This window comes from Oreochromis niloticus, linkage group LG11 (genome assembly GCF_001858045.2).
Source record: "Oreochromis niloticus isolate F11D_XX linkage group LG11, O_niloticus_UMD_NMBU, whole genome shotgun sequence".
NCBI lineage: Eukaryota > Metazoa > Chordata > Actinopteri > Cichliformes > Cichlidae > Oreochromis > Oreochromis niloticus.
In genome coordinates this window covers 30,324,501-30,350,928 of record NC_031976.2, presented here as the reverse complement: position 1 = coordinate 30,350,928, position 26,428 = coordinate 30,324,501, and the positions used below count along the sequence as shown (strand labels likewise).

Below are 26,428 nucleotides of genomic sequence, written 5' to 3'. Positions count from 1 at the left end.
TGGGTAGATCCCTCTCAGATACAGTCATCTCCAGGACTCCACAACCAGCACATGGCTCAAAGCGTCCCTTTTCTGCTGAAGTCCTCTATGTCCTCGTAGAAGACGCAGTAGAAAAGTTTTTACAAAAGCTTTTACTCTGGGTGGAGAACGAAGACCAAGATCAAATGATTGAGGACAAGGTTTCTGTGGTGGTGGAAGACATTCAGAACTTTATTAAAAGAACAAGGACACCGACAAAGGAAACAAGCACAGAGTCAGATGGCAGTGGAAGAGAATCTGTTCCATCACCTGTAACACCAAAACCTGAGAGCATTTCTCCAGAAAGATCTTCTCCGGCACCGGATGAAACACCTGTAACACCAAAACCTGAGAGCATTTCCCCAGAAAGATCTTCTCCGGCACCGGATGATACACCTCAAACACCAAACCTGAGAGCATTTCCCCAGAAAGATCTTCTCGGCACCGGATGAGACAAATCAAACACCAAAACCTGAGAGCATTTCCCCAGAAAGATCCTCCCCGGCACCGGATGAAACACCTGTAACACCAAAACCTGAGAGCATTTCCCCAGAAAGATCTTCTCCGGCACCGGATGAAACACCTGTAACACCAAAACCTGAGAGCATTTCCCCAGAAAGATCTTCTCCGGCACCGGATGATACACCTGTAACACCAAAACCTGAGAGCATTTCCCCAGAAAGATCTTCTCCGGCACCGGATGAAACACCTGTAACACCAAAACCTGAGAGCATATCCCCAGAAAGATCTTCTCCGGCACCGGATGATACACCTGTAACACCAAAACCTGAGAGCATTTCCCCAGAAAGATCCTCCCCGGCACCTGATGAAACACCTGTAACACCAAAACCTGGGAGCATTTCTCCGCAAAAATGCTCTGCTAGCATTTCACGCTCTCTCAAGGATTCCTCTGACATGTCTGAGATGCGTTCTGTGTCAGTGTCATCTTCTGATGCTGAGAAAATTTCCGATGACCTCGCTTTTATCCTCATGATGAGAGTCGTCAAAAAATCTAAATCTAAGACCAAACAGTCTGTGTCTCTGTCAGAAGAACTACAGACGGTCATCAACCGTCTGAGAGATCTGATACAGCCTGAACTAAGCAGCACAGAGTCTGCCACAAGTCTGACAAATAACAAGAAAAAGTTCATCAAGAAACTAGCCAAATGCCTCATCAAGGAGTTTGGCTCCCCAGACAATGTCTTAAAGGCTGCAATAGCAAATGATTTGTCTTTTGATGAGGCTCTGATAAGGCATCTAAAAATCCGCCTCGGAGTCATCCCCAGTCCTCCCAAAAAGTCCAAAATTTCCAGGTTTTTTCAGCTGTGGGAAAAGCTCTGCGAAAACCCTTTAGGTGGTTCACTAAAGCCAGAGATGATTAAAATGACCATCCTGGCTTTTCCCCGCCGCCCTGCTTCTTTTAACATCTTGAAGCAGAATTTTAGCACCAAATCCAAATTTTAACAACTGTAGTTCGCGCCATCTCGTCTCCTTTTGATTTCCATCCCCCCCAACCGGTCGCAGCGGATGGCCGCCCTTTCTGAGCCCGGTTCCGTTGGAAGTTTCTTCCTGTTAAAGGGAGTTTTTCTTCCCCACAGTCGCCTAGTGCTTGCTCAGAGGGGGATCATTTGATTGTTGGGGTTCTCTGTAGTACTGTAGGGTTTTGACCTTAAGTACACACAGGGAGGAGACTTTGTGATTTGGCGCTTGATTTTTAAATATCTAATTTGGCATGAAATAAAAAATATCTAAATTAAAAATACATTCCAGCTTTGTTTGTGTTTTTCTTCTGTTGTCAAATATGTAGAAAGTGTTGCACATGTGATTTTAGTCATTTTACATTAATATGTAGCCAAAATGTGTCTGTTTGTGATCATGCTGCATCTATTTTTGTCTGATTTGTGTCTTAGTTTAGTCAATTTACATCTATTTTGTGGCCCAAATGTGTGGATCCTGTTTGACATTGCTATGTTTTGTCTTAATGCTTCACTTTGGTTGTTGATGTTTGTGCTCATTTTGATTCTAGATGTAGACCTGCCATCTGAAAATGAGCACCTAGCCCACTTGGAACATTTTTTTTTAGTCCAGGGGTTAACACATTTTTTATTTCAAAAGGGAAATACCTCGGTTACTTTACTACTGACCAAATAAATGATGATGATGACATATACAGATAATGATGTAAGCTCTATGTGCAGGCAAGTACTGTTTAACACAAATTCAGCTTTTGTTCACTTGCAGTTTAAGTGATTTTGTTTATTTATGTTTGTTGCATACTGTTATATACTGCCCCCTTGTGGTCAGGATACCTAAAGGGGGTAGTGCCAGTCAGATGTTTGTAGCTGTGGTGTTTGGACTTTTAAAAGCACTTTTAAGAAAGTTAATGTTCACTTTTAGAGAACGACTGGATGGCTCTAGTAACAGTGTAATTTTAGCACCCACAGAGCCGACAGTGAGTGGTTCCTGTTACTCATGCAGTCTGGGGAAGCACCGGTTGAAGTGTTTGTGTATTTATTGATTTCTTTTAAGTCACTGTGTATTTTATGTATATTATGGTTTATAAGTTTATAAGTCCTGTCAACCCTGTGCTGAGAGGGCTGTGCTCATCCATCTGTCCTGTTCTAATAAAGCCAAATTTCAGGAACACCTTCTTTAGATCTGTTCAGTTTTATTCATGTAGCACCACTTAAACAGTCAACAAATCTGGACTCAAATGATGTTATATTGTAAGGTAAAGACCCCAAAAAGTTCAAAAATGTTCACACCAATGTGAATTGCATTCAGTTCATTGATGAATTGAATGCAATGTCAGTACTCAAAGGTGAGTGGCTATAACTGACTACATGTGTGTACTGTATCATGAGTGGACAGACATGGATGTAAACCACACCTTAACTGTTTGGCTGAGGCAGTGATTCTAACTTAGAGGTGCTCTGGATATTATTAAATGTGAACATATTGTTAAATATCACACTTTTTCGTTGTCAAGTGTTTGAAGAAAACACTTTGGAGCCACTTGAATGAATGTATATAAAGGTATTTAAATGAGGACAAACTGATTTCAAGGAAATAAAAATGCGCAAATTTGAAAGTTTGTGAATGATTTTGTGTATCAGCTGTTTAGTCGTTCTGTGGCGAGATGGATGCTGTCATTGTCACGGTTCTGGGTCACTTTGACCCAGCATTTTCAGTTTCTTGTGTTTTGGTATTCTTCTGTATTATGATTTATGTTTTGATTCTTTAGTTGTGCTGTTTTGATTATTATTATTCTAGGTTTCAGTTTGGTCCGGGTTATGAGTTCTTAGGTTTTGTTCTTGTGCCCTCGTGTTTAGTGTAGGTCTAGTTCAGTGTCAAGTCTACGTCTTTGTGATTTGTTTCTTGTTTCCTGTTTTACTTTAAAGGTCCATGTCTTATGTCAGTGTATTCAGTTTTACTTCGCCCTGTCTCGTTAGCCATAATTTCTCCCAGCTGTGTCTCCCTCCTGCTTCCTATTCCCTGATTACTCCACTGTGTATTTTAGCCCTGTGTTTGCCTTTGTGTTACGTCCCTCTGCAGCCTCTAATCTCCTCAATGTTTTCAGCTGGTGCTAATTGGCCACACCTTGTCAGGTGTGGATAAAAGCATAAATGAGGCAAGCTTTCCAGAGAACTCACTTGTCTTTGCCTTGGTGGCACGAGCCATTTTAGCCAACCTGGTATTCCATTTTAAGATAAACCCTCTTCTCACTAACACTCTGGTATTCTTCTACTTTTCTATGTTGCGGCTTTTGAGCCGGGTCGTAACATAAGTGGGAGCTCGTCCGGGATCTTTGGACATTTTAGTGGAGACTGAATATCAGTTTTTTGTATTGCTTTTAAGTGGGTGAGTGATGGTGTTCATTGTAATTGAGCAAACTCTTTAGTGTGTTTCAGCTGGGTGGCTGTGCTGCCCTTCCATCGAAGCACTTGTTTATTGTTTTGCTTTGTTTTAATTTATGTTTGGTGGTTATCCTGGGTGGGGACACGCTTCAGAGTTTGGTAGGAGACTATATCTCTGGTCTGCTGCCTGCTCTCGAGTTCGCGTTCAAAGTTGCCTCGAGCCCGGTACACCACTGAAGACTAGACAGGTCAAGTTTTGTTTTTAGCGTTTTAGGATGGGAGTTGCTCAAAGTGAATCAGTGGCACCAAACTTGGCAGGAGGTTTGAGACCATTCATTAATAATGGTCTTGTAGCTGAGGCAGGTAGGTCGTTTTTAAGTTGGCATAGTGTGTACACCGTGTGTGCCTCTAATATGTCAGTGTTGATGGATGCTAATGAGATCCTCATGAGGTGAGTGTTTTGTGCTGTGACCTTTAGTGTTGTGGGGAATATGGCTACTTTTGTTGGATCACTTGTCAGTGTTGTTGGCCAGGTGATGGCAATAACACTGTGGGGTGCTGAGCCACCCTTGATGTGATCATTGTGTGGCCATAGCTCTACATTTTGTGGTTGGTCACTAGTGTGCTTGCTTTACTGAACCTTGTGGATTAAAGTAACTTGTTGTGGTATAAGGCCACTTGTATGTGACCGTTTGTGTGGTGGAGACAACAGATCACTTGGTTGTGATTATTTGTTGCTACTTTTGGTTTTGTGTTGTAGCAGGTCAAGTAATCATTTTGGGTTTGACTGTTGTGCTCCTTTGTGTTGGTCATGTGTTACTTTGTGTGTGTTCAGTGTGGCGACTTCAAATCCTCATGCAGGGGCATCCATGCTTAAAGATGCCAACTATAATGTGAACACTGTGCTTCTGTTAGCTTTTACTTTTATTCCAGGTTTGTGGGTCAAGGACCTGAAGGCTTTAGAGGGGCTTTTAATAAATTTAGGGGTCCTAGAGGAACCCTTTTAAGGGAGGAGGTGTTACGTCCCTCTGCAGCCTCTAATCTGCTCAGTGTGTTCACATTATCTGTCGTGTCGTTAATGTTTGGTACCCTCTTCTTGCTGTTTGTTTGTCTCGTCTTAGTTTCAGCATTGAGGTTTTTGTAAGTGTTTATTTTCATGAAGAGTTTTTCCAGCAATAAAAGCTGCGTTTTGAGTCCAAGTCCCGTCTCTGAGAGTCCTGCGTTTTGGGTCCACCATTCCTGCCTGCCTGCCACACAGCCTGTCTTGACGGTCACTATATTTTAGGATAGTTTCTGAGTTGAGGAGAATAAAAGAATATTTAACAGTAACTGTACCAATGTTGTTGTGTACTAAGCACAGATTAATTTATAAAGTTTTAATTTATGAATGTTTGAGCAAATGGTGTATTAGGTTGGAATTGTATAGAAATGAACATTTAATGAGTTACAGTAAAAAGAAGTGCCTGTAAAGGGTAATATAAACAGAACTTTTTCTATTAATGGAAAATATTAGTTAACAATACAGAAAATGCACTGTGAATAAAGAGAATTTTCCCCTTTATAGCTGAAGGAAATGTCTAAATCCTACAGAGTATTCTGTAAATACTTAGGAAATTTATTTTATCATCATTTATGGAGAAGTCAGTCAATTTCTGTAAAAAAACAGAAAATTACCAGGACATTTTGTGGTTTTTACAGTGTAGATAAGCTCCATAACATCAGAGTTTGAATATAGAGAGAACACAGCTGGGGTCACTTTGTTGGGATGATGATGCAGGGGTTAATACTGCTGCTTAGTAACAACATGATTGGCTGATCCTCTTACTCATCTCCAATGACTTCAGTTGGATGAGGATTTTAAAAGGATGGAGCCGTGACTAAAAATGTATACTTATATTAACCTCCTAGGTTCTTTTTTTTTCATTCAATAGGCCTCCGGAAGCCGTTATACGCCGAAAGCGTGCTTTATCGGGTTTCACCAGGAGGCCATTATGGTCTTCGGATCCCTTTGTCGCAGCTGTTCTCCACGTGAATGTTAAGCACGTTACGCTGACGATGACGTCTGCGTACTGACTTGTACCGATTTGGACTCTGTGGGAGGTTCAGGAGAAGTCCATTGTAAAAATCACGGCAGACCGACGATGTTTCCATGACATGCTTTGGCATTCTTTATTGAGCACTTTCCACACGGTTGCTGTAGCTACGGCTGTAGCTTCAGCTCACAGCCGACTACACAAACACCAACAGCGAGAGGCCGAGTACAGCGAGGCGTGATGGGTGTCGTCGGTGCGTCGCCTCCCTACAGCGGCGCTGCCAGCCGCGCAGCATTCCGGTATACACATTTTCAATCTATCATCGGATAGTGTTTTTTCATTTTTTTAGTGTCGTCGCCGGTATTGCATTTGTTTGCATGTCTTTTGTCCTGGTGTCTTTGTGTTATATTTCTTTAAGGTTCAATGTTTATTACAAATATATTTTCTCTGTAGCATTCATGGTTTAAGCGAATTGTTTTACAATAGATAAATTATGTTATCTCTTATGTAATTTGCGGCCAGTTTTTTTTGATCTCAATGCTTTTGTAGTGCACCCTGTCAGACTGTGTCACATATGTGATCATGGTTATTTAGACCAATGCTCATTTTGCTCTACAAGGGCCTGATATCCACTTACGAGGACATCATACTACCACTGTTCTATCGAAATTCTAAACGAATATCCTCATTTGTGGCTCTCATTTTTCTTAAAACTGGGTAAAAAAAAAAAAAAAAATCTAGTAATTCTTTGTTTTTACATTCATTAGGCCCCAATATGCCCAAATTTCAAAGAGAAATTAAAAATGCATGCTGTGGAAGAGTTCGGGTCTTAGGAGGTTAAATGCCCTGCAGCAGTGACCCGCTTCGCCTTATGACAGCTGAGATGATTTTGTGTTTCCTTCTGTGCCTGCATGACGTCTTCAGTATTTCAGCTACATTTGACATCGGTGGGAAAGTGCAAAAGTAAGCATAAATAATACTACAGCACTTTCAATACCAGGTAGGGGTACTGCACTTGTGGGGCATTAATGAGCAGCGTGTGGCTCCACTGGACTGTCCTAAAGCTGACTTCAAGACCATCACCAGACTGGACACAATGGATCATGAAGTTATTCTAAGCTGTTGTCTGGCAAACTGCTGTATATGTTCATCTCTGCTTCATAAACTGTTAACTCACTGTTAATTATGTTATCATAAATGTGACACGAGTGCGATTGTTTGGAACATGAATTTTCTTTAACAGATCTAAGTAATGGAAGTTAGTATTGCTACATTAAGGCTTATTTGAAATCAAAATCAGATGACTATAAAAATGCAGGTAGTTTATGTATAAAAAGTGAAAGAACTATGAAAAAGATAAAATATCTAAGATAAATCATCAGTCACAAATAACACAATAACAGCTCATTTAAACAGCACTTAGTTCAATAGAAGTTAGACGCTCTATCTAAATCCACACTCAATCAGCGAGTATGAAAGACTGGAAAACAGACACGTCTCAAAATGTCAGCGTCATTCAAGAATACAACAGTGTACAACAACACCAGTGTTGCTTTGTAAGTTTCTCTCTTATTCTGCCTAATTCCGCTTCCCCGTGTCCTGATTTACGCTGAATAAAAAGCGATCAAAATGTGACTCAACAGCGGAGGAGCGGATAAGTCTGCTGTCACACTGGCGTAGCTATGAAGCCCAACAATCACTAAAATTAAATAAACATCAGAAAAGAACATATTAAAAAAATCAAAACACATACACTGTATTTCAGAGCATCACTGCTATTCTGTCTCTTCATTAATGGATTTAACTGAAAGAGGGGGAGGTGGACGTTTAACAGTGGCATTACAGCACATCACATAATCATCACATACTCGGATTACAGCACATCGAAGGGCTGCCCCGGCAGTGAGGCCTATCATCGCCCCTTATGCTCATTCTTATTTTCTTAAATCCCTTACAACAGCACATGTTCATATTAAACATTCCAGATAATGAGTATGTGAGCCAAAGATCAGGCTTCAGACTGCTCCACAAAGCCTCTGTGACGTCAAAGGGAGCAGATATCCTATGTGATCATCTTAGGAGTAACATTCACAGGAGCAAAGGAACAAATGCAGAAATGTCCGGTAAGAACATCGCACTTCTCCTGTAGTTTACATAAACTTTGATTATCTCAGTGTGATGCGTTCAGGGTACATCTGTAGTTCCAAGCACAAAAACATGGGTTGCGCTCTTCTCAAATGGGACTGCTGAGATGAATGAGTCTTAACAAACATATGTTAAAATGTGTTTTTAGCCACTCTGGTGGAGTTGAAAATAAAGAGGAGGATATGTGGAAATGAGTGGAACAGCGCCACTCCATCATAATATTCCTGCAGACACTGGAAATCCAGGAAGTGAGGGCACATGCGAAAACACCAGAGGCTTTGAATCCAGCCAATTTTCTGCGCTTTCAGAAACAAATGTAATCAGAAAGCACAGAGTTTGAGTTTGCAGGTGCACGTGGGCTAAAGTCCAGCCCACACAGGATCAGAGCAACACCAACTATAAGCTATTCTTCTGTTGTGTGTGTCACTTTCTATGTAGCAGTGATCTTTTTTAATATTATATTTTGAGACTGAGACTATCCAAAAGTCCTCTGAAGTTTTACTGCAGTATTCAAACAGACAAAGCTTTCTTTTTGCAGATCCATCGGTTCTTCTCATTACAGCTCACTGATTTAAATCTTTTGTCTTGGACAGAGATTGCACAGTGACCATCAGAAGGAGACAGCAGGTCGATCCAGGAGCTGAGGAAAACAAGAAATCTGCTCAAGGCTGATGGACACTGGTACACTGTAATTGATTTATCACAGATTTGGGAAATACTTGAAATTTATATTGATTCAAGCTGTCTCTTACCTATTATTCAGATTCCTTCCATCCAGCCACTTCCATTTCCCATCTTCAACTCTCAGACCAATCCAGTATCCTTTGTTTTCATCATATGTCCAACTCTTTTCACTGACAGTTTTCAGAGGACAGAGAGAAAGTTGTCAGAGATATTTAAATGCTTTGCTCTAAGAAAGCTTTCAATCTAAAGAAATTATTTTTATTTCCTGAAGTCTGTAATAACGTGTCTCACAATTTTTCTCAATTTTCTCATTACCTTTTCTTCGTCATTAATCACAACAACCAAATCTGAAATCTTTCCTCTGCAGATTTGTCGAGCTTCTTCCCAGGTTTTCCATTGATCACGGTCAGCATCATTAGTTGCATAGCAGCTGGACTCAACATGATCCCAGCCAGCCTGACAACGGTTACATTTTCTGTCTGCAAGAATAGAGAACTGTTAATAAACAGCTTCAAATTAGGTAATTTTGTACAAATATATTTGGAACATACTGTTATTTTCTTTGGGACAGTAGGCATCAATGCTCCATTGAGCTCGACTAACATTGAAGTCACTCCATGATGTCATCATCTGTTGCATTATTTCTGTTAGGTTTTTCTTCTCTGTCTCCAGCTCCTCATTTTTCTTTTTGAGCATCTGTGTCTCTGCAGTCAAGTTTGCGATCTGTTTTTCTAAAACTGTGGAGACTATGAGGTTACAAAGGACAGCAGTTAGGTTTTTTTTTAAGTGGTTTGAATGTATTTACAGGTTTCTTATAAATTAATGCAACAATAACTGTTAAAAAACACAATCAAATATAAAACATGAGACTACTTTGGCCTTACACACCTGAGATCAAAGTGTAAGATTTAAATTTATACTCACTGTAGAATCGAAGGAGCATAATTAGTAACAGAATTCCCCAGCATGTTGCTAGTGATGGAAAAGATTTATTACAGGACGACTTCTTATCTAGCAAAAAAAAAAAAAAAAAAGTTATTTCAACAACCAAAATTATTCATAGTTTTAAAGTCTTTAGAATAAAATACAATGTGTCAAAGATCCCTAATTATTTAAGCATTGTTCTGTTATGTACAACCACAAAATACCTATTGGAGGCAGAGAAAAAATGATTTAACTTTAGACCAGACCTATAATCACAAAGAAAACTAAATCAGAAAACCTAAAGGCAAAACTAAGGCTAAACCTTGTTAAATGTAATACAGACCCCCAAAACTCAGAACACTATATATACAGAAAAAGGCAAAAATGTAAGTACAAAAACTGAAAACTCAGGCAAAAAACTCAGGGTCAGTGACAGCTTTTGTCATTTCTGTGTTTTGTATCTTTGTGGGAGATATTACATCTTAAAAAATGTTGTTTGAAAAACCCTAAAATTCAGAAACATGGTCAAAAACTTGGATTCCATTGTACAATATTTTTATTTATTTTCAGTCAAAGGTTACACAGTTTTAAACATTTAATTCCTTTTAATGGGTACATTTCTGTTTTAAATACTCTGTGCACAAATGGCCTTTGGTAAGAATTGCTTTACAAAGTCCAGGAACACAGATGAACAAAAATATGACTGACATATGGTAATTTATTCAAAACTGTTTTATGAAAAATCTATATCAACAACTTATAATATTCAATTAAACATAATTTTGGAGGCTGAGGGGTCTGAAAAATGCTTTTGCCATTATGTAATCTGTAATTTCCACAAAGTATGCTGATCAGTGTAATTTTCAATGATTGAACTGTAGTAGAGACGAGCAAACATATTGGTAGATCTGAGAAGAGAGAACTTTTGTTATGAAAATGATTTTAATCTTTTATACATGATTGCATTTGAGCTTATTAAAGAGCTGTGGCTCCTGGTCAAGTGAAGGTCAGAAACTCTTGGCAGGCGTTAAGGATCAGCCAACACACGGTGAGGAGGACAGGAGCTCGGAAAGGAATGGCAACACACCTGCTTACATGACATACGCCTGGAGTGATTTTTTATCTTTTATTACTTATATCCTTTAGAGGTAAGATTTAAGTTTTTATCATTTACACCTTATATCCTTTTGAGTAAGTCTTAAGTTTCATTTATGTTCAGTTTGAGTAAGTTTCCTTCATGATTTGAGTATCATCATTTGAGTGTGACATTTAGCCTAGAAATCACACAGAGTTCAGCTGTGTATGTGCACAGGCCTTATGTCTGGCTAAGACGAGAGGTGTGAGGTGAGCTGGGGTGCAGACGAGGTCATGACACATACATAGCCTACACAGCAGACACTCACATACACACACACACTCACATACACACATACACACCATATGAGATCTATTTTGGTAGGTAAGAAGTGAAGATGTGTTTTTGCTGCAATTGCAAATTGTGCCGGCATATTGTCAGATGCTTACAGGAAGTGCACCTGATGTTCGGGGAGATAAGGAGGCGCTCATGGTGCGACACCGGGATGGAGAGGAGACGTAATGCTCTTTAAAACTATGTTAAAGTTAGCAGGAACATTTTGTGGTTTAGATTGACGTAAGCTGTATTTTGTCTGTTTTTGCAAAAGAGGGGGCTTTGTTGTTGTATCCATATAAAACCTTTGTCTAATTATTGTAAGTTCAGTTCGATTGCTGACTTTGCCCAGCTTCGGACTCCACGCGTGTAATCAATAAATCTTTGCTTTGATCACATCTTCGGGACCAGAGTTGTTATTTGCTTGTGAGCCCTCTGTACTCCTTTTCTCCAACTTTTGAACCTTAACAAGGCAGATCTGATTATAGACAGAATTACGTATTACTTCAATTACCACAGTTTCCTCACAGTAGTAAACCCATTAGTGCAACACCTTGATGCACGAGCGCCAGTCAATGAAAAATTATAAATGCTGTTTTAGCAAAGATCTTTCCTGCTGTTTCAGCTTGAAGAAGGAAAACTAAAGTATTACAGGAGTCTGTGCTACAATATCTCCCGATCTGTCTCAGCTGACTGCATGTCTGACCATGGTTTCATCAATGATCAGTGGTCAGTATTCATTACAATATGCGTATTGTAGTCAGTGGTGCTAGTTTCAGTCATTATGCAAATGTAGTGTTTTTAAGGTTGGAGAAACCTGCATTCAGCTGAGAATGAAGAAGTCACTTGGATGAGTAATGAAACGTTTCTCCCCATGAAAACGCGACCTCCAGATGAACAGATTCAAGTTTTTTGGATTTCCTGATTGAGCATGCATCAAGACAAGATTGTTCACTGTATTTTAATTATTTTACGATTTCTTTTCATCTTCTGTTCTGCTTTGCCCTCAATTTTTATTCTGAATTCATATTCTTCTGGACAAAGGCCTAGTTTCTTTCTTTCTTTCTTTCTTTAAGAGGGAGGGGAGAGAATTTTGCCATGTTTCGTATTGAAGAACTGTGTTTCCTAAATTAAAATAAAATGTTTTAACATTATTTCTGTAGGTTTAAATTGCTTGGGTCAACTTGAGAGCTTTAATTTTAGATTTACAAATCTTACCTGTCTTTCACAAAATAAAGGTCTTGGTATGAAATAATGCCTTGGTGTAGGAAATGGCAGGTGTATCAAAATATCAATGAGAATGTGTGTCATTGTAGCAGGGTGTGGTTTGAGGCAAAGCTGCGGGGGAGGGTGGAGAAGTGGATTCACAGGATAGTGCCAAGCAAGCCCGGCTGGCACAGCTGATTGTCATCATGCTAACCAAGACTTCCCTATTTCTAGTAGCTGCTGAGGGCTGGAGGAGCAGAGGCAGACAAGAGCTGAGCTGAAGCTACAGATTCCACAGAGCCTCCAGCTCTCAACACTGTTAATAAAAGTGCACCCAAACTCATCCAACGGTCTCTGAGTGTGTGTCATGCTGAGGTTCTGATAACGAGTGTTGCACTCATGTTGACTGGGGCTTGCTAAAGACTGACTAGAATGTCACCCTCCTCCCTACAACCACATTTCCTGCTGGTTTAGTTCTATGTTTTCTGGTCTAAACTCTAATTTTATGTAGTTATACACATTGTCAGTTTTTTTATTAGATCATTACAACTCAAGAAATAATTAAGGTTGAAGAGCTTATCAAATACACTCTGGGGAAATTACATATTTGAAAGAGTGTAAATGTGAAATACAAAGCCCACGATCTGAATAAACTCCAATAATTATGGATCTCATGTTTTTCATACAGCACACAAAGTAATATCAGATGATCGTATCGAGAGCAGAAGAACCGATAAGTGTGATCGATAGGCAGGCAGACTAACGATCCCGGGGAATTGGACTACTGGGAACCAGTTCTCGATTCCCATCCCTCCTTCCAGTTGTGTTAACACAGAGTGATTTTGTTTGAGCTTTGTTGTTGTTGTTGTTGTTGTTGTTTTTTTGACAACTCACCATTTGAATCAGGAGTTTGTTGAGTTGCTTCATTTTCAACCTTCATTTCTTCATGTGCAGCTTCCTTGTCCTGTTTTACTGAGAGTTTAAAGGGTAATTGGACTTAAGTACCTTTCAAACAACCACAATTTTCGTAGACTAGTTTGGGTCATTTTGAATGAACAAAATGTTTTTGCTCAATGTTGACAGAATTCAGCATCTTAAATCCAATTTGATACATCATAGCTCTTTTTAAAAATGTCTTTTTTCTCTGGAACTTCGCCTTGGATTGTACAGGGAAAGTTTGCCTTTTATGTGACAGCACATATCTCAGTATCTGACCCACTGGATTTGCTTAGTCTTCTTTACTGTTTATTATTACTGAAGAAAACATCACCTAAACCAACATGACTTGAAACAGTAATCACACAGAGATGCAGACTTTGATTCACGTCAATAGCCCTGAGTTTTAGAAAATCTTTTTTTGATACACTGCATTTGAAAAGCTTAGCTTACCTGCTGATTGTGTTCATTTGTTAGTTCTTAATATGACCTTCTCCTCTGCCATAATTACCGCCTTGCTGCTGAGTTTTTGGGACTTGTACACTGAGCAATAGCACTGTGTTTAAACCATAGAACATAATAATTATCATAATAAACTTCCTCAGTGCCCAGTCTGTCTTGTACCAGCTTCTGCTTTTTGCGTGAGAATGTAAGATGAGTTGAATTTTACATTGTTTTATGGCTTCAAACTGAAGACGTGGTGTTCTTATCTACAAGTGACTAGACACACTTCTTGTGGCTTGTACATTGAGAAATACCACAGAGCATCATAATAAACTTCCTCAGTGCCCAGTCTGTCTTGTACCAGCTTCTGCTTTTGCCTGAGAATCTAAGTTGATTCCATTTATGGCTTCAAACTGAAGACAGGTAGTTCTTATGTATCAGTGACTCGACACTTCTTGTGACTTGCACATTGAGAAATACCACAGAGCATCATAATAAACTGCTGCTTCATCAGTGTAACTCTGTCTCTTCTAACTAACCTGTGATTTTGACATATACACTCACTGGACACTTTATTAGGCACACATTGATTGTACTGAGATGACATTGGCTTTGCCTTTATAACTCCCTTAATTCTTCAACAAGGTCCAAGAAATATTCCTGAGATTATTATTATTATGATAGCATCTTACACTTGCTGCAGATTTGCCAGCTGGAAGTCCATGATGTGAATTCCCCACACCACACAGAACTAATAAGCCAATCACAAGGCATCAACTCATTGCATTTAGAAATGTAGATATATATAAGGAAACCAACTCCCATGCTCCCTGTTTTTTATGAAAAAAATCACAAAATGTTGATGCTTGTGGGGAAGAGAATCGATGTGTCAAGGCAAATAAGAGACTTTTTAAACCATGTGGAGCAGCTCTCACCATTAAAATCATGATAACTTTAGTGTGCTTAGTCAACTTTAGATTTAGTTGTGTTAATGCTGTAAAGCACAGGATTCTTTATTTCGATGTGCGAGACTCTTGTGGTCCTTCATGAAATTAGCACAAAGTATGTGGAAGCGGTTAAAAGCCACAAAAACATGCAGAAGCAACTAGAATAATAAAGAGAAACAGGAACATTGTTGTGTGAATGCTATACAGCATTTAAATGTAAATTCAAGCTAGCATTCACGAAATAGTGTTCCACACATTTTTTGGCCTTTAACTACTTCCACATACTTTGTGCTATTTTTATGGAGGACCACAAGAGAAACAACGAATCCTGTGCTTAAATAATAATATTGTGTAATATAATGTGCATCTGTAAATTCATTTATGAATGTGTGTTTTAACGATTCTATTTATTTAAACATTAATAAAATAAGTTATTTTTTAAAATAATTTAATTTAGAATAAAAACACTATTTATAAATCAATATTTCAAATGAATTATTCATCCATTAATAAATACTTAAATTGAAAATTGATTTAACAAAAAAAGAATTAAACTCTGAATAAAAACCTCATTTGAAAAAGTTTTTTCAAATTCCAAATTAAAAAACATATTTTTGAAATCTTTTTGAAAGGTTGATACTGGACTGAAATCTGGTGACTGTGGAGGCAATTTGACTATAGTGAACTCACATAGTGTTTTATCTGGCTGGAATCAGCCAAAACAATTGTGGGTACGGAGAGATGGACAACAACAACACACAGGTGGGCTGTGCCATTTTTATTTATGCTCACTTGGCATAAATGACCCAAAGTGTGCCAAGAAAATGCCCCCCAAACCCTTACAGCACCACCACCAGGCTGAGCTGGTGATACAAAGCAGGATGGATCCATACTTTCATTTCAATCAATGTAAATGAATAAAATCAAAACTTTACTAACAACACTAAAAAAGTGAAGTTGATATGATAACAATATGCAAAATACACAACATGAGACTTGAATTATAAGATGAACATCCTGTTCTTCTCTGCTGCTCTGTAGCTGATGTTGACACTGTGACTGATTAACAAAGTCCAAATGTAGAGGCCAGATGTCCTCCTTCCACATGTGACAGCAGTTTGAACAGTGTTGTTCTTGGCTTGACTAAAACATTTGTCATTCATATAACATAGCTTAACAATAACTATCATTGCAACATGAAAAAAATCTCAGTGCAGATACTTCAGGCAACAACTCTTTGATTTGAAGTAATGCAGTGCCCTCTGTTGACCAGTTATTAATATCATCATTAATATTATATTTTTGAGATTGAGACTATCCAAAAGTCCTCTGAGGTTTTACTGCAGTATTCAAACAGACAAAGCTTTCTTTTTGCAGATCCATCGGTTCTTCTCATTACAGCTCACTGATTTAAATCCTTGGTCTTGGACAGGGATTGCACAGTGACCAACAGAAGGAGGCTGGTCGATCCAGGAGCTGAGGAAAACAAGAAATCTGCTCAAGGCTGATGGACACTGGTACACTGTAATTGATTTATCACAGATTTGGGAAATACTTGAAATTTATATTGATTCAAAGTGTCTCTTACCTATTATTCAGATTTCTTCCATCCAGCCACTTCCATTTCCCATCTTCAACTCTCAGACCAATCCAGTATCCTTTGTTTTCATTATTTTTCCAACTCTTTTCACTGACAGTTTTCAGAGGACAGAGAGAAAGTTGTCAGAGATATTTAAATGCTTTGCTCTAAGAAAGCTTTCAATCTAAAGAAATTATATTTTTATTTTCATGAAGTCTGTAATAAAGTGTCCCACAGTTTTCTCATTACCTTTTCTTTTTCATTAATAACAACAGCTAAATCTGAAATCTTTCCACTGCAGTTTTCTCGAGCTTCTTCCCAGGTTTTCCATTCACCACCTTTAGCATCATTAATTGCATAGCAGCTGGACTCAACATGTTGCCATCCCTTCTGACAAGGGTTACATTTTCTGTCTGCAAGAATAGAGAACTGTTAATAAACAACATCAGTGCATATTTATGTTAAATTAGGTAATTTTGTACAAATATATTTGGAACATACTGTTATTTTCTTTGGGACAGTAGGCATCAATGCTCCACTGAGCTCGACTAACATTGAAGTCATTCCCTGATGTCGTCATCTGTTGTATTATTTCTGTTAGGTTTTTCTTTTCTGTCTCCAGCTCCTTATTTTTCTTTTTGAGCTCCTCGTTTTCTGCAAGTTGTTTTTCTGCGAGAGTAGAGTCTCGTGTCAGGTTGTGAATCTGGAGTATGAGGTTGGTTTGGTTCTTCCTCAAGTCTTCAGTGTCTGAGCTGAGTTTGTAGTACACATCTATCAGGTTGTGATTGGCAACAATTAGTTGTTTGGTTTTCTTCTAACTGCTTCAGGTGAGTTCAGTAATTGTCAGTTTATAATGTGCAAACTCTAAGCCCCTAAAGAAATCCCATTATATTGTTTAATTTCTTTTTCCATTTTGTTTTTTAATTTTATCACAGTTCAAAACATCTTCTGTCTGTTCTAATTCAGGTTTCCCAAATTTCTGCGCATTAATAGCTACGTTTGTGTTTTTCAGATTTGTCAGATTAATTTTAAATAAAGAACAAAAAGAAGTAAACCACAAACCCCATACTCTGTCTTTTATCACTGCCGATATCTGCCATATAATTATTCATTATTTCATACCATGCATTCATGTATTTCATGTAAATACTCTGACAATAAAAAGTATATATTTGTTTTGATTTTTTTTTCTAGCTGAAGATATGTTGTGTCAGCATAAGGGCTGTACTGTGACTGCAGGTGTGATTCCTTGTAGATTGTCTTCAAATCCACTTTGACTGCATTCGTTGTTGTCAAAGAATATTTTCTAAGTGTCTGTCAAAATATTGTTGTCAGTGGTTGCCTCTAAAAATAAAACAGTTTTCTGAGTAACAAAACATTTCAAAAATCGTAGTTGAAATTGTCCTGATCAAGAAATGTGGAATTTGTATATCAACAACAACAACAATACCACTACTACTACTACTAATAATAATAAACGCATCTTTTATACATGAAATGATCTTTTTCATACTTACGGTAGACAGTGACTGCTATGATGCCAAACACCAACATGACACAAATGATTCCCAAACAACAAGCCAACTGTTTATAGTGGCGATGTCTGCTCGTAGTTCTGTCTGATGTCTTGTCTGGAAAAATATTTATAGTCTTGAGTTAGTGAAGACTTGATAAAAATTTCATATAGTTTAAAAGTGGACATGAACACATTTATTGGAGCTAATTTACACCATGGAGCCCTTATGTAAAAAACTATAATAGATTTAACAGTGTCTGTGAAGCCAAAGCAATAACTGACAAGAAATAACTGTTTAAAGTTTTAGTTTTTAAGAACATGTTTAGCGGGATCTTGTGCCAGTACAGAACGTAACATCACTGAACTGCTTGGTTGTTGTTAATAGACTTACATTAGTTTATGTTAGAAACTAGTGACAGAAGTGATCTCAGTAGAAAACAAGGACACTAAAACAAACAAACAAACAAACAAAAAACAGTCTTAAAAAACTCTTTGTGGCAGCCCCTGGCATGTTTTATGTCGAACATGATTGGAAGTCCTGACATCCTGACAGCATGTCAGCATGAAAAAAACTGTTTACAATCGGACTTCGCTTGAGATAATGTGAGATAACGATTTCTAAATCAAAATAAGAAATTAAGGTTACCAAAAAGTGTGTCAGTCAATCTTGTAGGGAATCTTTTCCCTGTGGACATGCTGATGGATGTTAGGATTCCCGCTCACACTTCAGTGAGAAACTTAGTTACATTTATGCTGTGATGCGCATAGTAATCAGTTCTGCCATAAACTGTCTGCATGTGCTTTGGGAAAGAGAGAACATTTAAGTGCATAAATAAAGTGCTGATCGCTAACTAGCAAACAACTAAATAACTACTTCTTCAGAGATGGAGCAAAGGTGGTCAGTATATCCTTGCTTTGTTTTGTTTTTAACATAAAGCTCATTGCTGACAGGGTTGGGAGCAACCATTATAAATGGTTTTAGTTCTAGTGTCCTTGTTTTCTGCTGAGTTATTGGTCACTAGTTAGCTGACTGTGAAATTAACCAGTAGCCTAACGTTTCTTACTATAATACTTTCGTATTATAGTAAGTTAAAACAAACCTTTGAATATATGACTTATGAATGTACAAAGATTGAAATACACATACCTCACTATGATATATAAACTGTTGTAGCTCAATGTATTTTTGAAAACTAATGACCGAAAATGCAGTTTTGTCATTTTTTTATTCAAACATGCTTGCGGACCTCTTACGGGAACTAGTATAAGTGACAACCGTGAATTATGAACCCTGACACGACTTTGCAGCAACCAACCCAGTGACATCATGTTCTATGCTGGCACAAGATGGCGCTAAACATGCTCTAAAATCTTTAAACACTTATTTCTTAAATCCAGATTTGTAAACAGTGCTAAATCTATAATCGCTTTTTTTCTCTCCTTTTTTTTTTTTTTTTTTTTGTTTAGAGAGAAGGGAGTCTGTGTCCACTTTAAAACGCATATTGTACCATTGAAAAACGTATTTTATTCATGTAGGGCAACGAAACTGAAGTAAACGTTCTTCTTGTCTGGCGTAAAAATCTAAATAACAGAAATATATTGTTTTATCTACTTGATTATTGGTTCATTGATTATTCAATGTTGCTATTTATAAGTCCAACATTTCCTTTTTGTCTCGCTGTCTCAAATGATGGTATTTTAAACTTCATTTGAGTGTCTGGAACAGCTGAAGCTACATATCAGCTTTGAAATGCGCATTTACACAATGTAACTCATGCTGTTCTCTATCTTTGGAATGTAAACCCTATAAGGAGCATCTCCTAACTATTATGAGCATGAATGATAAAAGCATTTTAATATTAAACTGTTAAATACCACTTGTCCTTCAAAACTTTGGTAAAAATAATTGTAAAACGAGAACATTCACCATTTGAATCTAATTGTAAAACTCAGGATGCTTCATGTCTCTTCATTAAATCCCTGTTAGGGAAATGTTCCAGTTTGAAAGACACTCAAACTGATCAGTACTCGTCACACCTTCTTGTACTGACAGTTTTAGAAATTTTCACTGTATTGGACATTTGTTTACGGTGGATTTGTGTTTTCTTTTCTTAACTCACCGTTTGTGTCCAGAGTTTGTTCCTTTGCTTCATTTTTCACCTCCACTTCATCAAAAACAGTTTCCTCCTTTTTAACTGAAAGGTTTAAAAATTAACTGGCATTCATAAGTTATCATACAACAAACAGGGTTTCATGCCAGAAACACCTCACCTAAGAGGCATCTGGGACACATTCAAGTCAGATCCCCAAGCCACTAGCTGAAGTGGTTCAGGCACCAAGCTGTTAAAATATCAGTGTAAAAATCCTACTTAGCTCAAGATCTTATTTGCTGATTTCTACTGATATTTTTTATAGTCACTGTTACTGTTTAAAACAAATCAACATTGAGTAAATTTGCAATTATATTCATCAAAAGTAGCTTAGAATGTATTTTCTTGATGCAGTGCATTGGAAAAACTTACCTTTTGATTGGGAATGTTTCTTTTCTTTGAATTTGACTGTGGCATAGTTAACTTCCTCCTCTGCCATCCTTACAGACTTTCTGTTGAGCTTCGTGTAACTTCTAGACAGAGAAATAACCCTCTATAAGAGCCACAGAGAAGCAAAATAAGAGACAAGGTTGAATCTTCTCACGTGTCATGTCTGTTTCTATTGCCAACTTCTGCTTATGGGTGAGAAAATAATTGCATGCATGTCATGATCAGTATGAACCTCAAAGTTGTGAATATATACTGGAGGCAGTGTACATACTGGAAAGTGATTTCTATAGATTTGCAAAGCAGAATCACAACATCAAAAATATGTTAAAGTCAAAACATAGCATGTTATTTAATAACTGTTCGCATAAAGACATTATCATTTTAGGGACTGAGATTATCTCAGGATAGAGCACATGAGTTTGACCAAGTCACTGTATATTTGCATTCACCAGAAATTCTACTAGATACACTCTGTGGTGTACTGGGGCAGCTGTGGTAGCTCATTGCATAAAGTTAAATTGATCCCCCGTCTTCTCCATTCTGGATGTTGGGCATGATACTGATCCCCAAGTTACCCCCAATGCATCCACTGGAGTGTGACTGTGTGTGAGTGTCGTCATACAAGACACTTAGATATTGAAAAAAAGCACTTATATGAACCTGTGTGTGACTGAGTGAATGAGGCTTGTAGTTAACAAAAGCACTTTCTCGTGTTTTGATTGAACAAGGTGCTTGAAACATTTCTCTGATATCTTGGTCCATATTGACATGATGGCATTACACAGTTGCTTGAGATTTGTCAGCTGCACATCTGCATGATTCAGTAAAAGGACTAGATGTTGTAGTGATAATGCATTGCTTTAAATGGCGAGAATCTTGAGAATCTTGAGGGACGGCTGTTATGAGGAAAGGCAGCCCAGAAACTTTACCAGCAGCACACATTGTTGTGTGCCTTTCGGCCTTTTACCCAAGCTAATCTGCCATCTGACACATCGTCAGTAGTGGACCTTGGATTCATCGGGTGTTTCAGCCATTATCACTAGACACCCTCATCCAAGGAGGCCCTGCCAGGGTTGATCAGGCCCCGGAGTGTGTGACTGGTTTATGTTAAATTTTTATTTCTCTTCTACTTTCTTCTGTTTAGTTTTCTACAGTTTATTTTCTCATATCTATTCACTCCAACTGAGAAATAATACTTACCTCTTTAGCATTTATGGAGCCTCACTTCTTCAAAGGGATAGAAAAGGTGATAGAGAGAAGTAAGACAAAAGGGGTGGCTGAAGAGTTGTAACTAATAATGTAGCAATGAATGTATTGTAATGTGTCATGGTTCTAGGTCTGGTGAGCCAGTGTTTATGTTTTTGATCATTAATATTCTTTGATTTAGTTACTGGTTATATTTTTGTGAATTCTAGTTCTTAGGTTTTGTAGCTGTGCCTCCATGTGTTACAGGTGTCACGTTGAGTCAGTTATGTTTTCATGTCTGCTCTTTCCCGGCCCCTATGTCAAGTCCATGTCTCAGCGTGTGTCTCTAGTTTCTTGTTTTACTGTAATAATTCTGTGATAATTGTGTATTCTGTTTTGCTTCCTTCCTGTCTCTGATTATATCAGTTTAGGTCCAGCTGTGTTGCCCTGTTGCAGATTCCCTCATTACCCTCAGTGTATATATTGTGTGTGTTTTCCTCGGTTCGTTGTTGGGTTGTCTGGATAAGTTCCACATGTTTCCCAAGTCTCCCGTTCTTTTCAGGTCTTAGTTTCCTCTTTCCTGGTTTCAGGTTTTGTGTTTTAGGTTTCTATATTGTTTTCTATGCACCTCGTGTCTTTATGTTTAGCTTTCCCCAGTTTAGGTTTTTGTTAGTTTATCGCAGTCCTGTCACCTTTTGTTTTTAATGTTTTGTGCAGCCCAAAATAAAGGCTCGCTTTTTGCTAATATGCACCTCCATAGTCTGCATTTGGATCTACACTCTCTCCACTCCACGCCATCTGCCTCAGCAGACGTGAAAGGAAAGATAACCTTGCAGTTACAAGCAGTGTGCATGCTGAAGACAGATTGCTCAAATTGACAGACAGTAAAAATATACAATAGTCTGAATTTTGACTGCAGGATTCAAACAGATAAAAACCTGATTTAAAAATGCACTCTGTATGTACGTAAACAACATTTCTTCCGAGTTCCTTGGGACTTGCACTTCATGAACAGCAGTGGTCAATAAAGAGGCAAAAATATTCATGAAACATACATTAGAAATTACTGTTTATCAACATATATCTTTGTAAAAAACATTTATTATAAATTCCAATTCTTTGGATATTTGTATGTATTATGTTATCACCCTCCTGTGAATGCAATGCTATGATCTACATTTGGATTTCTTTTATATGTCACATTGAACAGGTTCATGTTCAAGAGGTTTATCATGAGATGACCCTCACGTGGTCTTCTCATAGAACTGTGCAGGGTCTTTTAGATCTTTTATTGCAAAGCCTAATCTTAGCTTCCTCATCTTGAGTGTAAACGTGTATTTATTACAGTTCCCGGGTCTTGGAACCAGGGTATTCATTTTTGTGTATTCATTATTTGTTGTCAAAAAGGGATTATGATCAGGCTTTATTCTTTTATTAATGGTTCCCTTCTATTTATGAGTTTTTGATATTTCATGCCTTTAGTCTGTGTTTTGGTTTTGTTGATAGGTCTGCTAGTTCCCTTTTGTGTTCCCTTCTTCTCCTCCAGTCTTTCCCGTGTTTGTCTTTTGTCGCTGTGTCAAATTAATATGGTTGAGTCGCTGACTCAGTTTTGATTATACTTACTCTTTTATTTTGATAGGCTGTTGTCTTGTCTCTAGTGCTTTGTTTTCAATTTTACTTCCCTTGTCTCATTACTGTTTCCTCCTCCCTCATTACCTGTATTGCATTTATTATCTGAGTCTCCTCTCATGGGTGTGTGTTTCTTTGTGCTGTCTTTTCTAGTGCTTGCTCTCATTTGTGTATACTTTGCATTCTTACAAGTAACAGTATGAAGCTACTTTTTGAGTACATTTCTCCCTTACAAGTCCGGCATTTGAGCCAGATTCTGCTTCATTACAGTTTTTCTATTCATCAAGGTGTATCTTGTTTGTAGACTTTGACAGTTATACACCTGCATTGCCAAGAATTTCTTTATGTGTAGATGTTAAACTGTTTTTCTTGACCATGGAAATAATTCTGTAATGCATTTTCAAGCTTTTTTCAGAGCTTGGAAAGAAAAAAACATCCTCAAGAAATTTAAAGAAGTCCTGTCTCTTTTCTTCCCAAGCTTCTTAGATTAACATGACCTGGATGTCTGAGAACCTTCATAGACAATTCTGTGATGCACTTTAGTTGTCTTCTGTTGTCTTCAGGCCTTTTAGTGTTGCTGAGTTGGTCAGTACAGCATAAATGGTCAGTACTGCCTTTGAATCTCTTTGTATTGTGTACAATGACAATAAAGGAATTCAGAACAATTCAATTTAATTCAAATCTTGCAGATCCTGACAACTTGACATCTTCTCTTCTACTTTTGGCATCTTCATCGCTGCAACATCTGCTAGCTGTCTTTTGGTCACAATGTTAAGGTGGTATGTGTAAAATACTCATCCACACATATGTGTCTGAGGTTGACCTCAGTGGCTTCCAAAACTGATGAAGTTGTCTCCCTGTATATGCATTTCTTGATTTGGACTTACTGTTCGTTTTACCTACAAAAGAAGTGTACTTAATATCATTCTCTGTCATTGTTATTTTGTCTTTCTGTTGAGCCTTTTGTGAACTCTACTCAGAGATGCCCCAGTATTAAAGCCACAGAGCATCATAATACAAGAAGTTACTGTTTCTTAACTCCGTGACTTCTGTTTCTTGTACCAACTTCTGCTCTTGACTGGAAAAAGTAAGTTGCCCCATTTTGCAACACTTTGTGTTACATATACACTCACTGGAAAATGTATTACATACACTGTGCTAGTACCAGGCTGAACCACCTTTTGCCTTTTTTGGAGTAGATTCAACAAAGTGCTGCAAACATTTTTTCAGAGATTTTGGTCCACATGATAGCATCACACAGTTACCACATAATAGCCAGGTGTTCACAAATAAATAAGGTTTGTCTGATATTAGGAGACTTTGGCTTCTTTGTCAGGAGACGTTACCTGCTTAAACATGTATGTGTCACTTATTCATAAAACAATATATATCCTTGCGGCTTTTAATAGCCTAAATATGCTTCAGAAATATTTCTGCTCAGGTTAAAAAAAATCTTCTGCACATTCAAAACATGTCACACAGGTCTCTGTTTGGGAATCAAGCACATGTCATCAATGCTACGGAGTATGACTGAAAACAAGAAGCCCAGGCAACATCTTAAGATTACGTCACAAACGGCCCAGAGGCCAACACAAGGAAAGTACCCAGATGCAGACACAACATACTCAGTGAATCAGACTCACATTATTTACAACACAGATCTTGACTGCTTACACACAGTGAAGCCGATTTCCAGCTTGGGGAGGGTATTGAAGACTGAGCAGCTGAGTATTTGTCCAACCTGAGGTTTAGTGTTTCCAGCACAGTCAGCAGGCAGGAGGGCAGGCAGTAGAGGTGAAGAGAATCCAAGTTTAGACGGCAAGGTTCAGTGGTGGGTGAGATTTCTGGCTGGAAGCTGGGTGCTTACAGTATAACTGATGAGTCAAAAACTGAGAACACAAGGAGAGTTAGGTAAGGCAAAACATCGACCTGAAAGGAAACACAGAGAGATGCAACTTGTTACCACCATTGGTAGCTGTCGGACTGGCAAAGGAGAGATGACGACACTGGGTTTAAATGCAGCCTCTTGATTGCAGCTGATGCACCACAGGCGAAGGAGATTACCTGAGCTACGCCTCAGGGTGGACCCAGGGACACACAGTGGGCCAGGAGACAAACCCAACACTCGCTCGGATCATGACAGATTAGCTGGAAATCAAGCAAAAGCACATCTAAGCTAAAATGTGCTAAAATAAATAAATAAAGTAACCTGCTTTTTAGACCTTTTTAGTAAAATTTCTATTGTTGCAGGTATTATTTTAGTGGATGATTGTCAGCCTTCACCTTTCTTACAGCAGCTTAAATACTGTTGTTCTTTGCTTCATGAAAACTTGTCAAAAAGATAAAAATTAACAACAATGTGACATTCCGTTAAATATAACAGCCTAACACTAAAACATAGATTTATAACAATAACTATCACCAACATAAAAATACCAGAATACAGATACAGTACTTCAGACAATACTTCTGAAAGATAAATCCAAATCCAGAAAGAATTATGAATCGCCTCAATTGGATTTTATCAAATATTTTTCCTGCCCCTATCAGCTTGAAGAAAATAAACACAAAAGTAAATCTATGCTAGGTCTGTACTAAGATATCTGCTAATCAAACAAGGTGCTATCAACCTAATACCACCCAAACAGCTCTTTGGTGATTGACCCTGGATCTCTCGTAGTGTATGTCATAATCCAGGATATTTGCAGCTGATCATCTGAGCCCTGTGTGTTATTGAATGGGACCTTAAAGTGGACATGAAACACTACATGTATAAGCCCAAATTTACACCATGGAGCCCTGCTCTCAAAAACCTGAATCAATGTAACACTATGTGTGGAGCTGGATTTAAGATGCAGTTTTTAGAGCATGTTTAGCACCATCTTGTGTCAGTACAGAGCGCGACGTCATCAGGTTGGTTGGCTGAGGTCACTTTCACCCTCTGTCTCTCAAGCTGTAAGTGGTTCTTTGTTTTGTTAGCTGCACTGAAATGGGAAAATCAAAGCATGATAGGGAATCCTGACATCCATCAACGTGTTCGCAGAGGGGAAAAAATGTGCACATTACGCTCTCCATCACTCACATTTGGGCTTTGCTTTTCCTCACTTGTAATGTAATCCAGACAGTGAGATGATGTGTGGAAGAAAAAGTCTCCAAACAGTGCTGCATCTCTTCCTCAAAGCCTCTGTTTTTTTGTCCATTGCACACATCAATCTATTTTTCCTGCCCACATGCTGATGGGACTCAAACAAGCTTACAAACCCGAACATTACAGTTAACAGCTGGATTTTCCCATATCAGTACAGCCAGTCAAACAATGAAGAACCATTTATTGCTTTAGGGTGAAAGTGGACAGTATATCCAGTTTATTAACATAA

The 26,428-nt window shown here is 38.2% G+C and overlaps 1 protein-coding gene across 3 annotated transcripts; it reads right to left on the bottom strand.

The window, feature by feature from the left end:
• Positions 1-15,373: 15,373 nt before the first annotated feature.
• On the bottom strand, positions 15,374-25,105 carry LOC100706893 (C-type lectin domain family 4 member G). 3 transcript variants are annotated; one of them, XM_025911643.1, is made up of 8 exons: positions 23,850-25,105; positions 20,220-20,340; positions 19,818-19,892; positions 17,699-17,812; positions 16,683-16,952; positions 16,431-16,594; positions 16,191-16,303; positions 15,374-16,078 (listed from the first exon to the last, which is right to left on the bottom strand). In XM_025911643.1, exons 1-8 carry the CDS (start codon positions 23,985-23,987, stop codon positions 15,952-15,954), a joined length of 1,122 nt encoding a protein of 373 aa, XP_025767428.1. In that variant the 5' UTR covers positions 23,988-25,105; the 3' UTR covers positions 15,374-15,951. The 3 variants fall into 3 exon arrangements, with proteins under 3 accessions (XP_025767428.1, XP_025767429.1, XP_025767430.1); XM_025911644.1 differs by having other exon boundaries at positions 16,683-16,850; XM_025911645.1 differs by having other exon boundaries at positions 20,220-20,320; positions 24,695-25,105.
• Positions 25,106-26,428: the final 1,323 nt, after the last annotated feature.